This window comes from Syngnathoides biaculeatus, chromosome 4 (assembly GCF_019802595.1).
Source record: "Syngnathoides biaculeatus isolate LvHL_M chromosome 4, ASM1980259v1, whole genome shotgun sequence".
NCBI classification, from domain to species: domain Eukaryota; kingdom Metazoa; phylum Chordata; class Actinopteri; order Syngnathiformes; family Syngnathidae; genus Syngnathoides; species Syngnathoides biaculeatus.
In genome coordinates, this window is record NC_084643.1 from 8327354 (window position 1) to 8344263 (window position 16910).

General features: G+C 41.6%; 1 protein-coding gene across 1 annotated transcript; it reads left to right on the forward strand.

Moving 5' to 3' along the window:
- The first annotated feature begins 685 nt into the window (after positions 1–685).
- me2 (malic enzyme 2, NAD(+)-dependent, mitochondrial) lies at positions 686–16879 on the forward strand. Its single transcript, XM_061817537.1, has 15 exons — positions 686–851; positions 4127–4275; positions 7230–7363; positions 7431–7580; positions 8327–8402; positions 8503–8664; positions 8741–8954; positions 9265–9362; positions 9444–9557; positions 9666–9777; positions 10940–11082; positions 11581–11683; positions 11830–11900; positions 12715–12813; positions 14568–16879. Exons 2-15 carry the CDS (start codon positions 4159–4161, stop codon positions 14730–14732), a joined length of 1758 nt encoding a protein of 585 aa, XP_061673521.1. The 5' UTR covers positions 686–851; positions 4127–4158; the 3' UTR covers positions 14733–16879.
- The last annotated feature ends 31 nt before the right edge of the window (positions 16880–16910 follow it).

The window sequence follows — 16910 nt, forward strand, 5'->3', positions numbered from 1 at the left end:
ATGTAAATATCATCCTAAAACAGGGATCACCAACGAATTTAAAGCAGAGCCACTTCTCGGGTATTGAATGCAAAGGGATACCAGTTTGATACATCCTTCTGAAACAAAAACAAAAAAATGATGATGATTATTATTATTATGAGTAAACTATACATATATATTTTTAGAATTTATTTTTTCCACACTTATATACAAACAGAGAAAGAAAGAAAAAAGTATCTTATCTACTTGATTTGTTAAATATAATGTATTTATTCATAGATGAAGTGAAAAAATGGATGAAAATATTTTGTTCTCATTTTTGTTTTAATTTTATTTGCTAATGCAATATTAATTAATAAGTCAATTTTTTGTGAAATGAAAAATGCATACAGAATGTAACATTCTTGTTTTACAATTATATACTATTAGAAATTTGCATTTATTGTATAATTCATTCTCATATTTAATTTTTAATTAATTCAAAAATTAATCAAATTAATTCATATAATTAACTGTTAAATGTCAGTATTTCATTAGATTCTTTTATATATATATTTGCAATAACCGAATGAGCCAATTATTTAATGAGGGTCACCCACCACCAACATTGCTTTATAGTAATTACGGTAGTGTGACGTCATTGTGTGGGATGGTGTCTATGTTGTGTGAGTTACGGTAGACGTCGTGAGGCAATCACGGCTTCTGATTGGCTGAGCGGACGTCCGCTTGGTTTGCCAATCTTTCCTTCCCTCAGTGCATCGGCAGCTTTTTCTGCCACCGATTCTGTCCGCGAAGCCCTGACTCTTGGAATTATGGCGCAGAGAGTTTATTGTTAAAGTCTCTGCGGCGGGAGAAATCCTCCAAACCAGGTAATTCGTCATTTTACAAACGCACGCCATTGAGGAACTTGTCAACAGTTGTGAGGGGGATCGAATGTCTGTGACGTGCGCATGCGACAGCGCAACAAACTTGCCATTTATTTATTTCATTATTTATGTATTGATTGTTTTATATATATACACACACACACACACACGACACAGTGTGTGTCACGTATTCTTGTAATGCAATAGCTTCTTGAAAATGGCCCACCGTCTGTTAAGTTAATTAGCGGCGCGTGATAGGCGGCTAACTTAGCCGGTTAGCTTGCTGGTGCAGTTCCATTCATTCTTCCCGGCTGCGTTAGCTGTTAGCTTTAAGTGTGTTTACTGTGCTTCTAATGACAGATTTTACGCCCTCTCGCTGTTTTGTGAGTTACACGTTCAACGGGAAACAAAGTAGGATGCCATAATGCTTCAGAAGTATTGTAATCCTTTGTTGGAATGAATGGTGCCGTTGACATTCATTCGTTCATTCATTCACATTGAGGTGACACTGAAATTGATCCCCTCGCACATCATAAAACTCTGCACATGAAAGCATGCCGGTAGGTGTTACTGTGTTTGTACACTAAACCTGGTGACGACGGGCCTTGTCAAGTCAAAGAGTAAATGCGCACAGAGGAATCTTGTCTTATTATATTCAAACCCATTCGTGGGCAGCGTCCCATTTTTGGGACATCATGATTTTCACGCATTATATCCTTCAGTATATCAAAATATTCAAGTGTTTTAATCTGAAGCCATAATTTGGTATCAGTAGAGGATAACTCATCGGTCAAAGTTAGCAGTTAAATTTTTAGGACGAGATTATAAATTAGTAAAGTTATCATATAACTTAACCATAAACGAAAAAGAAGTGTTATTTCCTTGCTTGTGCCCTGTTAGGAGACTTTTATCTCAATAAGGCAAAAAAATTGCCACCCTGCACATGAATAGGTTAAAAAAATTTCTCATTTGCTCATCTCAATCTCATTTATTTGCAGCGTCACAACACAGTGACTCTTTTTTGGGAATAATTGTATTCATTAAGAATCAGAATCATTCTCAACACATTTTATGTCAGTTTTACACTTAAAATCTAAATAAATTGTGAAGCTCGCGAATGTATTTGAGCAAACAGTGGCTGGGTGTCAACAAATAGATATTGTGTGCGTCCATGTATTTGTTTTTACACTCTAGTTTCACTTCACATCAATTGTAATCTACTGATAATACTATTGTTTGACACAAATTTAAAAAATCATGCAAAAAGGCCTCCTTCAGTTTGCCTGCAGGAAAACCGTAAGTGGTTTGCAAGCTTAGTTTTATGTCCTTATCTAATCAGCATTTCAACTATATTGCGTTTTATTGTGGATGGAGTATTACTGGGCTTATCATGGCTTTCTGATAACTTCTTCCTTTTTCTTAAACCATAAAATTGGGCACACACGTTTGGAAAATGGTTCCAATTTTTAGCTAAATTTGCCTCTTCCGATCATATAAAGCAGGGGTCGGGAACCTATGGCTCGCGAGCCATACCTGGCTCTTTCGATGGTTCCATACGGCTCGCAACTAATTATGGAAACACTTTTTATTTGACAAAGGTTGCTCAAAGAAAAAAAATATGAGTATTACCGAAGTTTTCAATAAGCCTTTGTGGAGAGGAAGGGTTCTGGTTCTGCTGTGTGTTTAAATTCGCAGATGAGGAGTATGCCAAAGCATTTGTCCTCGAAGTTGTCAATAATCATTTTGCCGACTTCGCCTAAAGACAAGATAATCAAACGAATAAAAGTCACGCCTTTGTCGGCAAGAACTATTCGCCATCGTACCGTCATGATGGCAAATCAAATTGAACTACGTTCACGATTAATGGATGGAAGTCTCAACGCCTGCGGGAATTTAAAACTAACGACGTATGAAGCGCCAGAAGTCGCATTAATCCCAAGAAGTACTTTTGTTATCATCGGTGTGCAACAGCGTAACAATGTTATTTAAAAGAATTCAGAGACTTTATTATACTCTGAAAGTATTGGTCTTACATAAATGCGCAAATACACCTGTATTTAGTTTTTAAAATATCGTATGGCTCTTTTGAAATGACATTTTAAAATATTTGGAATTAATGGCTCTCAGTCGAAAAGGTTCCCCACCCCTGATGTAAAGGCTTGATTATGGATGTCTGTACAGATTATCCTGAGCGATTCTCATGTGACGTGGGATGTTGTTTTTGTGTTTTTTTTTCCCCCCATGTCCTTATTTTTCTTTTTCTGACTTCTTTTTCTTCTAAGTTGTATTTCCTGTAAGTCCGGATGCCTTGTGGCGCCACGCTGCCTCTCACAGGTCAATCTTGGTACTACTTGAAACATCATTGTATGCACACCGTACCCCATAAGAACAGGATCTGAACATATGCCCTTTTTTTTCCTCATCATGTATGAGCTCAAATAAAAAAAAAATCCTTAAAATGTAAGAATGTGTGGATCAGGCTTAACTGGAGTCTAAGTGAATTATGTTGGATGATCATTTGTTCCCAAACTGAGAGGAAATGAAACAAAAATTGGTCACTTGAAGATCGCTTACGTATTTCCTTTTGAGTCGGGCTTGCTCATGAGCTGACGATGTGTCTACAGAGTACAGGTCAAATGCACAGTTAACACACTTAAAATGAATGAATGAATGACTGAATGATGAAAATTCTATTACAGCTGCCCTAGAACACACACAGACACAGTCACACACACACACACGTCACCCAAAAAATATTAGAAAGCGCCCACATCTTCCTGTTTGTCACGTGACCTTTTCCTCCGTGTGGTGCAGCAGTGAGATTAAGATTATGTCCACCCCTCCGAGCTTTGTATTCACGCACACGCTGACGTCGACATGAAGATTAAAGAGCTTGACGCTTCTAATCCGTGACTCTGAATTCTCGCTTTTTAGTGTTTTTCTGTTGAAACCCCACAGATGGACTTTTTACAGATCTGTAGACTGGGAAATAATAAAAAAAAAAAAACGAGAAAAAAGTCAAAGTAATTTTTTTTTTTTTTTTTACCTATTTAAAAACATGCACTGCATCTCTTGAGGTCTTCTGCAGCCCAGTCACTCGAGCAATAAGTTGGGTTTGAATTACAGTAGTGCTTGCTGCCAAACTGCACTGAAGCCTTTACAAAATCTTTATTTCCTGATTTCTTATGCCGCCCCTTTGGGCGATTGCTTCATCTCCAAGGTAACGCCCCCCCACCCCCCACCCCCGCCTTCTTGGCTCACTCTCTCTTTCCTCTCAGCATTTCAGCTTCCACACCGTCGACGGTCCATCATGTTGTCCCGGCTGAGGAGCAGTTTTTCCTTGAGGCCGGCCTGTGTGTCCGCCTGCAGATGGGCGCACACCAAAGAGAAGGGCAAGCCTTTAATGCTCAACCCCCGCACCAACAAAGTAAGTATGCGTTAAACACGTACAGTAATGAACATGTGGTGCGCCGGAGTGTAGAACAATTACTGTACATGTAACGTATGCTATGCTGAAAAAATGTTTTTCACAGTATTTAGAACAAAATGTCTCCTTTAAACGAGATGCTTTAATGAGAAAGTATTGTACCCTATGTCCGCAATATTTATTTACTTATCTATATCTAAAAGAACATTGTTGTGTTCGAATTTTCATAATGTTTAAATCACCATATTTTTTGGGATGATTTCAAACAAATCATACTTAGTACATAGTTATTATAGTTATAATAAATATGTAACCTGTACAGAATTTTAATTATTTAGCTGCCTCCATCACTCACAGACTAAGTATTTTACGTTCTCAACCGCAGAGAGTATCAGGTGTCTATTATATGCCAATAATTTACTGAAGCGGGAGGGGATACGTTTTTTTCACAAACAATAGAATTTTTTTTCCCATACTGAAAATGTTTGTTTCGTTTCCAAGGGGAAATTCACGTTGTATATTTCAGCATTACGCCACGCAATGAATCAGATTTCCTTTTTGCATACATATTTTGTCACGTTCTGTTGTATTGGATGAATTCGGTTTGACTCCTTCGGCCTCACCATTTGGTGGAGCGGCGAAGACATTCTCAGGAAGCGGCAAATCAAATCCGGCCGGTCGAGACATCAGTCAGACGGCCTCGCTGAAGCTGCACAACGTACAGTAGATAATGATTTCCTACAACAGAAAGTTTCATAAGCATCATTCTAGGTTACAGTTTGAAGTCTTGTGCAGTCGTGTTTGCGTTTGTTTCTTCCTGCTGTGAATTTGAATTGCTCACCGTCTCTTTTTGGTGAATGTTTTACAAACTGGGCTCGGAAAAATCATGAATGAGGCCTGGTCTCTTCGAGCTGAGCAAAAGTGGTGCTGTGCTAAAAATAGACATTCCAGCCGTTACATGCAAACAGGTCCTTCACCAACTGTGATCAAGTCTTGGAAATCAGTGTTGCGATAGGCTTAAGCGTAATGATAGCACTTGACCTAAAATGTTTTCAGCCTCATTCAGTCACTTTAGTGACTAAAGTCCTGAAGAAAATTGTTCCATCAGCATGACTTTGCATTTCCTCCCCTTGTATGTGTCCCAACAATAAGGGGTCTCAGGCGTTATAGATTGGTGAGGGATTCTCCCACAGACGTGAAGATACTCAGCACACTCGCCCCCAACCTCACCTCTCCATGTGCCCCTTCTTTCCTTTCCTGCTGCCTTTGCGCAATTGACATTGTTAACACTTATCTACCCTAATTTCCGGCCTATAAGCCGGCACATTTTTCACATGCTTTCAACCCTGCGGTTTATGCAGTGATGCAGCTAATTTGTGCGTTTTTTTCTCACGGCCGGAAGGGGGCACTCGACCGGAAAAGCTAAGAGTGACACTGGTGGAATATATGTTTCGCGGAAGTGACTTTTACCGTTCTGGCTATGTTAGCGCTGCACTAGCATGTTACTGCCATGTCTCAGTGATTTTTATCCATATGTTTGCTTTTTAACTGGCACTGTTAGCATGGCGTTAGCGTTAGCATTAAACTCTCTGTGTACCGTATTTGAAAATATCTTGTTTCAATGTGTGCACTTGCGGCTTTTACACAGCGGCGGCGTATGTATGTACCAAATGGTATTTCTTTTACAAATGTACTGGGTGAGGCTTATAAACCAGGTGCGCTCTGTAGGCCGGGAATTACAGTATATAGATTTTACATCTTGCACGTCTTATAAGGAATAGTTCTTATAAACAGAAATGTCCCTTGTTCTCGTTGCTATGTTGTTCCTTGTTGTTTGTTTTGAATGTCGTACCAGGGCAGCACTAGCAAATTTGTTGTGTGTTTTTACACAATTGGCCGTTAAAGCTGATTCAGATTCTGATTCTGATTTATTGGCTTCCTGTAGATGACGCCAACCTCACCCACAAAAAAAGTGCTTGTGCTCTCTTTTCTAAACTGTTGGCTTTTCCTGTCAGGGGTGAACAAGTCGACTTGTTCTTAAAGGCACTCTGCCACCTTGTGGCCGGACACAAGACCCCCACAGGACCAAAACTGGCAGAATATACCTCAAGTAATGGGTACATGCCTAAATTTACTCAAGTGCAGGGTACCGGGAATAAAGAGGAGGCATTTTGTTTTATTAATGCCTTTTTATAATAATACCAGTACTTCATACAGAAAAGAACATAGAGGAGATTTTACAGATACCGCTAGTGGCGCGCAGAAGATTCTATGAGCTAAAATTTAAAACATGAAATATGAGCTGATATTTTAGAATTATTCATTCAAAATCACCAAGAATTTAAAATGGACAAATGAAAGTACATTTTCAGTTCAGTTGTTTAACTTTTAATACATACACAGTACAATACAGTACAGAACACAAGCAATTTGTATTTAATCTTTTAAGTACAGCTTATTATTGAACAAACCAGTTACAATTTTATTTAGCTTCTAAGTGCAATACATTTATATGTACCGTAATTCCCGGCCTACAGAGTGCACCTGGTTATAAGCCTCTGTACACAAGAGTTTGTGTACCGAGGCCTACAACCAGGTGCGCTAACGCGAGCGCCGTGCTAACGCTTGCGCCGCACAAACCGCAGGGTTATAAGCGTGTGAAAAAAGTCGGGGCTTGTAGGCCGGAAATTACGGTACATGCTTTCTATTTTCTCGCATTTAAGCACAATGTTAATGTTCAAACTGTGTACTGCCTTCTAAGAACTTTCCATTCCCTCCCTCCGTTTTGATGATCACTCAGCCTACTCCACTTCTGTATTTTAACGTTGGTTCATTATGGTTGTACTTGTCGTAGACGCCGTAAATGAACGCGATAAGCAACCAACAACTATTTTTGTAGCCTCAACAGGTGGCAGCTGTTTCTGACCGTGCTCGCTCACTTTGTGTTTCCCCAGGGAATGGCCTTCTCGCTACAGGAGCGACAGATTTTGGGCTTACACGGCCTCCTGCCTCCCAAAGTAGAAACGCAAGACCTCCAGGCCTTGCGCTTCCAGAACAATCTCAAGAAAATGACGGACCCGCTTGAAAAGTAAACGCAAATCGCAGCGGGCATTTCATGACTTGACCCCCGTTTTACGCTGTCCTTAACTTCCCAGGTACATCTACTTAATGGGCATCCAGGAGAGAAACGAGAGGCTCTTCTACAGAGTCCTGATGGGAGACATCGAGGAGCTGATGCCCATCGTCTACACACCCACCGTCGGCCTGGCCTGCACGCAGTACGGACACATCTTCCGACGACCCAAGTAAGGGATACGTCGGCAACTGACTTCATATTTTTAGACTCCATAAAAACAGCAGTGTACAGTCCATTTGTAAATCAAGCATTTTACATTCATTGAACTGTTTTGAAAATGTTCGTTTTATTCAGTTGCTTAATTAAATTTTTAATTGCCGGGGAGGGGGGGAACAATTGGATGTATGAAAGGGTTGCATAGAAGTCAAATGTTTCCCTTTGACACCATCCATCCATCCATCCATTTTCTTAGCTGCTTATCCTCACATGGGTCGTGGGGAGTGCTGGAGCCTATCCCAGCTGTCAACGGGCAGGAGGCGGGGTACACCCTGAACTGATTGCCAGCCAATCGCAGGGCACATCGAGACAAACAGCCACATTCACGATCACACCTCGGGGCAATTTAGAGTGTCCAATTAATGTTGCGTGTTTTTGAGATATTGGAGGAAACCGGAGTGCCCGGAGGAAACCCACGCAGGCACGGGGAGAACATGCAAACTACACACAGGGAGAGCTGGGATTGAACCTAGGTCCACAAAACTGTGAGGCCAATGCTTTCCAGCTGATCCACCGTGCTGCCTGACACCTTCTAATATAACATAAATTATTAATACAACATAAATAGAAATATGTAGGAATTCCTATTGTTAAAATATCAGAATGTGGCCTTTGAACACAAAGGTTTGCCCCTACGTTGTGTACCTCACGTGAAAACAAGCAAAAAGATATCTGAAAGTGTAACGGTTGACTCTCTAGGGGCTTGTTCATCTCCATTCTGGATAGAGGACACATCCGCTCCATCTTGGACAACTGGCCAGAGACCAATGTGGCAGTGAGTAGCGTCTCCTAAAGCTTTGAGGAAGTTCAAGAAAAGTGGGAACTGTGGGAAACACTAAATAGTGGAGATGTCAACTGGCACTTTCTACTTGTAGGCAGTCGTCGTGACTGATGGAGAACGTATTTTAGGCCTGGGCGACCTGGGCGTTTACGGCATGGGAATCCCCGTCGGCAAACTCTGCCTGTACACCGCGTGCGCCGGTATCAGACCTGAGAAGTGTCTGCCCGTCGTGATCGACGTGGGCACGGACAACGAGGTGGGGAAGCGCTCCGTTAATCCTCGAGCGCTACGTTCCGTCATTCCCTTCACGTCTGATGTCGCCCACCGATCAGACTCTCCTCAAGGATCCGCTCTACATGGGCCTGTACCAGAGGAGAGACCGCTCCCAAGCTTACGACGATCTCATCGATGAGTTCATGGAGGCCGTGGTGGACAAATATGGACAGGACACGTTGATCCAGTTTGAGGATTTCGGGAACCACAACGCATTTCGCTTCCTCAGGAAGTACCGGGAGAAGTACTGCACCTTCAATGATGATATCCAAGGTTCAGTAATTATGTTCATAAAAATTAATTAATTATGTTCATAAAAAAAAAAAATAAAACATACCGGTAAAAATCAGTGAGAGACGGCAGTAACACGTTAGCGCAGTGTTAACAGGGCCGGACCGGTAAAACTCACTTCCTCGGCACGTATATTCCACCGGTCTTACTCTTACCTTTTCCGCTCGAGTGCCTCCTTGTGGCCATTAGAAAAAATGCACAAATACTATATGGGAAAAAATGTATTGTGTGTTTAAATTGTACATATATACAGTACGTAGTATAAATTTCTGCATGTTTGTCGTGTTTATAGGCACTGCAGCTGTGGCTCTCGCCGGTCTGCTTGCGGCTCAGAGGGCCACCGGGAAGCCCATCACAGAACACAGAGTGCTTTTCCTCGGCGCTGGAGAGGTTAACATACAGCCGCGCGGTCTAATTTGGATGAAAAATAAAACTCCTTTTGTAGTTTTGTACTTATGGTTGGGTCCACAGGCTGCTCTCGGCATCGCAAACCTGATCGTCATGGCCATGATGGAGTCGGGCATGACACAGGCGGACGCCAGGCGGAAAATTTGGATGTTCGACAAAGACGGCTTGCTCGTTAAGGTCAGCGGATGCGGAGAAGCTGCCCATCTTGCTTCCTGTCTGGCTCAATGAAGTTATCCCCTTCGACGACTGACCGGTATCGACCGGCTGCGCTTTTTGTGTCTGCAGGGAAGGTTGCAGGGCACGGACGGCAACCAGGAAGCGTTTGTTCACGACAGCCCCGGTGACGTTCACAGCTTTTTGGATGCCGTCAACACCATCAGACCCACGGCTATCATTGGTATAATACCCAGGAAGTCATTGTAGATTTCATTTTTGTCTTCGCGTTCTTTGCTTTTTGGCTATGGAGAAATCACAAATTCATAGTAAGACGTCCGTTTTGACTTAAAGGGGTATTCCCGTGGTTTGGAGTAATGTATCCAATAGGTCATGTAATACGTACTCTAGCTTGACAATGTGATGTTAAATCCTCTCTCGTTTAATCGTGTTTTGAGAAGATTTTTATCGGCAATTACGAATTTTCAGGGGCGTTGCCATTTCCGCGAGTCACATGACCTACGTGGACAGATGTCACGTGGTGTTCCAAACGCTCAATTACATGGAACACCATTATGCCCAGCGCTGATTTCTCAGATTTATTCTCATCGATGAAGAAATAGCAGTATCGGTTGATCGGGAAGACGGAGGAATAATTCCATACCGATTTGAAACCGGGGCTGTAAATAATGTTGAATATTCGGATGGTTCTTCGGGCGGAATGACCCGGAGTGTGACGAGCTCACGGCTCCACCGCCCGGCAAAGTGAGCTCGTCAGACTCCGTGTCATTCCGCCCGAAGAAACACCCGAATATTCAACATTATTTTACAGCCGAGCAGCTTGCTCGCAGGGGAGCGAGCTCACGGCTCCGCCACTCTGCGAAGTATTCCTCAGTCTTCCCAATGAACCGATACTGCTATTTCTTAATCAGATGAGGATAAATCCAAGAAATCAGCATTGGGCATAATGGTGTCCCGTGTAATCGAGCGTTTGGAACGGCACGTAACACGTCATGTGCCTCGCGAAAATGGCGGCGCACCTGAAAATTCGGAATTGTAGGTAAAAGTCTTCTCAAACCACTATTAAATGAGAGCGGATTTAACATCACATTATCAAGATAGAGTACATATTACATGACCCATTTGATACATTGTTAATGCAAACCACCGGAATTCCCCTTTAAGTTAGAACGTCGAAAACGTCGCCTGCGATCTTCTGGGCCAGGCCCACGCCAATAATTCATCAAGTAATCAGAAATGTAACAGCAGATATTTCATTCATTTCTCGGCAAGCGCCAAAATCAAAATTTCAACGTGTGTCATGTGGGACGCACGTTCACTATGATAAAGTAGCTCACAAAAAAGATTCTTTGATAACTTTGACCGTTTATCTCGACCGCCGGCAGGCGTGGCGGGAGCCGGTCGACTCTTCGGCCACGACGTCATCACAGCCATGGGCGCCATCAACGAGCGGCCCATCGTCTTCGCCCTCAGCAACCCCACTGCCAAAGCGGAGTGTACCGCCGAGGATGCCTACACGCTGACAGATGTACGCAATTTACAATACAAAACTCCCACAGACTATTTGCAGTAAAGATGTCTTAAATTTGCTCATTTGGATTAATTGGACACTCTAAATTGCCCATAGGTGTCATTGTGAGTACGGCTGTTTGTCTCTACGTGCCCTGCGATTGGCTGGCAACCAGTTCAGGCTGTACCCTGCCTTCTGCCTGTTGACAGCTGGGATAGGCTCCAGCACTCCCCGCCACCCTTGTGAGGATAAGTGGCTCAGAAAATGGATGGATGTTTGGGGGTGGTGAACTTATCCTGTTATTGGCTGGAAAATTTGCAAATTTTGTTGACATAACTTGGTCGAATGGAGGGGAAAAAAAAGTGTCTTGGTGCCATTTTTTTTAATTTGTAGACAATTCCTACCCCTTTTTCACTTTGAGGGATTTTCGCTCTGTCCCCGTCTCCTGCAAATCGCGGGGTTCACCGTTTTAAGGGTTCATTGTTTATTTTCACAACTCTCTCCACACATACACAGGGTAGATGTCTTTTTGCCAGCGGAAGTCCATTCAATCCCGTGACTCTGAGCGACGGGCGAGTCTTCACTCCCGGACAAGGCAACAACGCTTACATCTTCCCTGGTGAGCAACACAAAGGAAATTCTCTTTACCGTTCAGGAGCAGGTGATGGAATTTCCTCACCTGGATTGCCTTTTTTTCCCCGTCTTACAGTTTTATTTTTGGAATTGATATCACAATGTAGACTCGTGTTTTTGTGTGTGTGACAGGCGTGGCTCTGGCCGTCATCCTGAGCGGCGTGCGCCACATCAGTGACACGGTTTTCTTGGAGGCCGCCAAGGTCTGTGATTGCTTGAAGTTTTTGATTAAACTTATAATAATAAATAATAACGTTATTATAACATTTTTACCTAGGTTTTAATTTTGTTTGCAGCATGTGAATATACTGTAATTCCTGGCCTACAGAGCGCACCTGGTTACAAGCCTCACAGAGTACATTTGTAAAGGAAATTCCATTTGGTACATACATACGCCGCAGCTGTGTAAAAGCCGCAAGTGCCCACATTCAAAGACGAGATATTTACAAAGAGAGACGCTACACAGTGTAACGCTAGCATGACGCTAACACTAGCACCACGTTTATGCTAGTACTAATGCTAGCGCTGCGCTAAAGCTAGTGGTAACGCTATCAGGGCCGGTTAGAGAAAAACATACTGGTAAATATCACAGACACACCAGTAACACAGCGCCAACATGCTAGCACAGCGCTAACAGGGCCGGTAAAAGTCACTTCATCGGCACATATATTCCACCGGTCTCATTCTTAACTTTTCCGCTCGAGTGCCCTCCTGCTCTTCTCCTAATATTTATTAATCATTCTGACTTTTAAAACTGAAGAAACAGGGCCCCTTTAAAAAAAAAAAAAAAAAAACACTTAAATCACTGAGACGCTGCAGTAACACAGCAACAACAGTCTTAAGTGAGACTCCTTCCTTCTTTTCAAAGTCTCCTAAAACGTGAAATATGACAACAAACTGAAAATGAGGTTGACAAATTTTGGGCCTGCATTTTGTCAATAAATACGGATTATCTGGCCAACAGTTTGTCCACTTTGTGTTTTTCACATGCAATAAATTGCTCTGTTGGTCTCACAGACTTTGGCAGAACAGGTGACCGACAAAGAGCTGGAAGAAGGCCGACTGTACCCGCCTCTTTCCAACATCAGAGAAGTTTCTCTCCAGATGGCTGTCAAAGTAAGAAGAGCATTTCATTTTCACTGCATATCCTGTGGTAATCCAGTTCAATTTTTTTTCAAGAAACAAGATGTCATTAGGCCAATTTTTCTCGTCTTGACTTCCCTCGTGTTTATTTTTTGTTACCTATTACAGAATATAATGCCTCTACACTGAAAATCATCTTGTTGTAGGCATAGAGAGGTATTTCCTGGCTTTAGAGCTCGTGCACGTGACGTCACCATTTTCACAGCGCCATATTGCCGGTCAAAAAGAGCTCCTCGACATTGTGGGGGACATTGAACCGGAGCAGAATATTCACAATACCAGAGACTTCTGCTGTTTGTTGTCACAACAGAGGAGACAGGTATTCAAAGTGATCATTCTATGGAATACCAGCTGAAAAGGCCAGAAAATATCGATGGATTTCGGCAAGTAAACGTGATGGCTGGTGCCCAACCAAAATACACACACGGCTGCATAGCGATCGCTTCATTTCAGGTCGGAATTATTCTTCTCAATATCAAATTACCAAAAAGTATTTATAATGCCAAGTTGGCTCATTTGAGAGCAATGCGTATTTAAAAACAAAAACCAAAAAAACAACAGGGAGTCGTCTCCAACGTACACGGAAGCGTGTTGCGGCCACATGTTAAACATCCGACATTTTTTTTTTAATATGCATTGTTCTCGAATGAGTCCAATGCAGATTTAAAAAAAAAATAAACCGTCGGTCACAAAGAGGTTTACGTTGGTTGACGTGTGGCTGCAACATGCTTCCATGTACGGGGGCTGAAGCCTATCCGAGCGTTTTGTTTTTTTTTCTTTTTTTTTTAAATACGCGTTGGACTCATTTGAGAATAATGCATATTTTAAAAAAAGTCTGTCCCGGAAAGGTTTACCAAAGTTTGTCTGGCCGCAACTCGCTTCGTGTACGGAGGAGCTGACTCCGTCTTATTTTTTTTAACACATTGTTCTCAAATGAGCCAACTTGGCATTATAAATACTTCTTGGGAAACGCTTGTCCGTCCCCCCGCCCCCCAATCATAGTCAATGAATGCGAGTTTGTGTAAAACCAGGGGTCATGTATTTAAATACTGGTATTTGTATTGAATACGACCTGAAAAGATCGATGGATTTGGGCAAAGGTTAACGTGTAGCCGAACACGCTTCCGCGTTCGCGAGCCGTCTCCCCATTGAGAACAGATCCAGCAACGAAGTATTTGTATGCATGCAACGAAGTATTTGTATGCATCCAGACTTTTATATGCTTTCAAACGTTACCGTGTAAATCCCGATGACTTACTCACCAGATCCTTGTGTAGATCCAGTTGTCTAAGATAAGCGGAAGCAAATTAACAGTCCAATTTCTTATCGGCGAAAACATTGATTTTGGCATTAAATACGACTCCTCTATGCCGAGTTTATCTCATTTTTCCACGTACCTTCATTTATTATCACCTTCTAAATGTCTAACGGCTTTCGGTCAAGACTCTGGGGTCGCGCTACAGGACGTATTTTCGTGTCGTCTCCAACCGACTTAGCGTTGAGCAATGCTTAGCTTGACCGGCAATATGGCGACGTAAACAAAAGTCACGTGATTTTCTGATGTAGGTGCTCGAGCGCTATACACAATGTTGCATTTTTTTTCCCTGCTGTAGAGTTTCCGCATAAAATTGTTTTCCGTTCATATTCCAACTTAATTTGCTTAATATGACGTCGGGAGTGTGTTTCTACGATGGCATCAAGTGTAACTGAGCGCCCTTGACTGGCAGGTGGTGGAGTTTGTGTACGCCAAAGGAATGGCGTTCCGCTACCCGGAGCCAGTGGACAAGAATGCCTTCGTGCACGCCACCGTGTGGAACACAAACTACGACTCCTTCCTCCCCGACACCTACGACTGGCCTGCGGTCAGCTTCAGCCCCAAGTCCAGTCACTAGAAAGAAGTACACTCACTCACTCCTTTTAGTCACTCCTTTCCGCTCCATTCACGACTACCGCACTGAAAAAGGGCAATGGGACGTGTATTATGTATTATTATATGTTATTTCGGGTTTGGAACTGGCACTGTTGTTTCTGGCCTGTACAACGAGGATACTTTAAACACTCGCATCCACTAATGCACAGGTGTCAAACTCAAGGGCCAGGGGCCAGATCTCTTCCACCACGTGATTTTATGTGGCCCGCGAAGGCGAATTGTGTGTAACAACTTCCATCATTTTTATTTTTTTTTAAATCTGTATCAAAGTTTCAGAGTCACATCATAGATGATAACGTTGAGATAATGAAAGCATTTTTTTCTTACCAAACATAAACAATAGTTGAAAATATAAATAAATAAATTTCATGTGTAAATATGATGAGTTTGTTTAAGATTTTAATGGTTTCGCAGTCATTATGGCCCTCTGAGGGAAACCGGAACTATAATGTGGCCCGCAACAAATAGGAGTTTGACACCCCTGCCCTAGTGGGGGGAAAAAAAGGCAGCACAAAAATATAGTTTAAGCACTGAAAACATTTAGAGCAGCGCAAGCTGAGCAAGCAAGTAATTGGCATTCAGATCAAGCAGGGTGCACGTATTTATCTTTTTTTTTTTTTTTTTTTTTAATGTGAAAGAACCCACACAGGCTGAGGAAAACAAATCTTACAGTGTGTGGCTTGCTGAAGATGAGAAACTCCAATTGTGTTAAACGTGTTTAACATCTACTGATTATCAGGTCTGACTGTTTTCCGAACAGAATCAGAAGGGAAGACTTCCTAAAGTTAAAAGTTACATTAGGCCCGATTATCAGCATTGGTGCACCCCGCTTAAATTATTCCAGATTGTACCGCAAACAAAACCTTGCGGATTTATTTAAAAATCTTTTTCTTGTTTTGCACATAAAATAACTGTGAACAAGTTCAATATACAGTATATATTTAAAAACACTCCGAGTAGAAAAAGTCACATTATTATTATTAACATGCAGCTAAAACAGCATCCATGTTTGTCCATCCATTAATGTTAATTTTTGTGTGTCATTCGATTTGCTGTTGTGTATTATTTATAACTCTCCTTTTAATGACTTAACACGGTTATTATGAAGTTTTTTTTTTTTTTCCCAAAGTGAGGGTGGAACTTAGATGTACAGTTCACGTTATATTGATCCTGACACCCCCCGTGAACCTGGTGTGCTTCACATTGCTATTTTAATTTTTGGTCAATGGTGCCTGCTCAACATGGTGCTTTCTTCAGGTTTTTTTTTTTTTTTGTAAGCTAACAAAGGGATTCTTTTAAACTACTGTGTTAAATCTCCTTTAAAAGTACACAATCATTCACTTCCCAAACAATTTGCTTGGAGACCTCCTTTAATCTGAGGGCACTATTTCTGTTCACTTTATGCCCCCCCCCCAAAAAAAAAAAAAAATATATATATATATATATATATATATATACACACAATTGTCCGATGCTGATTGAAATAGATTCTAACCTTTTTAATAATTCAAAATACCAATAATGTATTTTCTGTACTGTGCAGATTTTTTACAGCACCTACAAGTCATTTTTGCAAAATCGACATGGGAAAAAAAGAGTAAAATATTTAGGTCTATTTTTCTAATGTACTATAGGTACATAAAAGGCATCTTTATTTATTCCTTCATATTTCTGCACAGTTTTGTTATTGTGATCTCACGCACTGGAAACGGGCAAACGACACGGCCGAGAAGTAAACATGAAGCAAATATTTATGATAAAAACTTGACGCACATGACATTGTTGAATGCCCGGACGTCATTTAACATTTTTTTTTATCAATTGTTGTCATCTGTGCTGCTGCTAATTGGCTGCGTAACGTCAGGTTTGTTAGCTGTTGTATCCCGAATATATCTTGTACTCTCATGTCCAGAATGTATGTATTTTCAAGAAAATCACAACTACTGAGTGTTGTCTGTTTTGCCACTGTACTGTATGACATAAGTGTACACTGTATTTTGGTATCATAAAATGTTGATTTGTACTGAATAGCAAAATGGCCTTATCCTCTGTCTGCGGAGAACCCAATATTGATGCTGCTTGATAAATGTTTGTTTTCAAGAGATGAATAAAAAAAAAAAAATTAAAATGTACCCTTTTG

What these genes read in the sequence shown, in the direction of transcription:
- me2 (XM_061817537.1), top strand. Translation starts at nt 4,159, where the DNA reads ATGTTGTCCCGGCTGAGGAGCAGTTTTTCCTTGAGGCCGGCCTGTGTG. An exon ending in TTTTCCTCGGCGCTGGAGAG is followed by an intron (nt 9,363 to 9,443) that starts GTTAACATACAG and finishes TTGGGTCCACAG; the next exon opens with GCTGCTCTCGGCATCGCAAA. An exon ending in CAGACCCACGGCTATCATTG is followed by an intron (nt 9,778 to 10,939) that starts GTATAATACCCA and finishes GACCGCCGGCAG; the next exon opens with GCGTGGCGGGAGCCGGTCGA.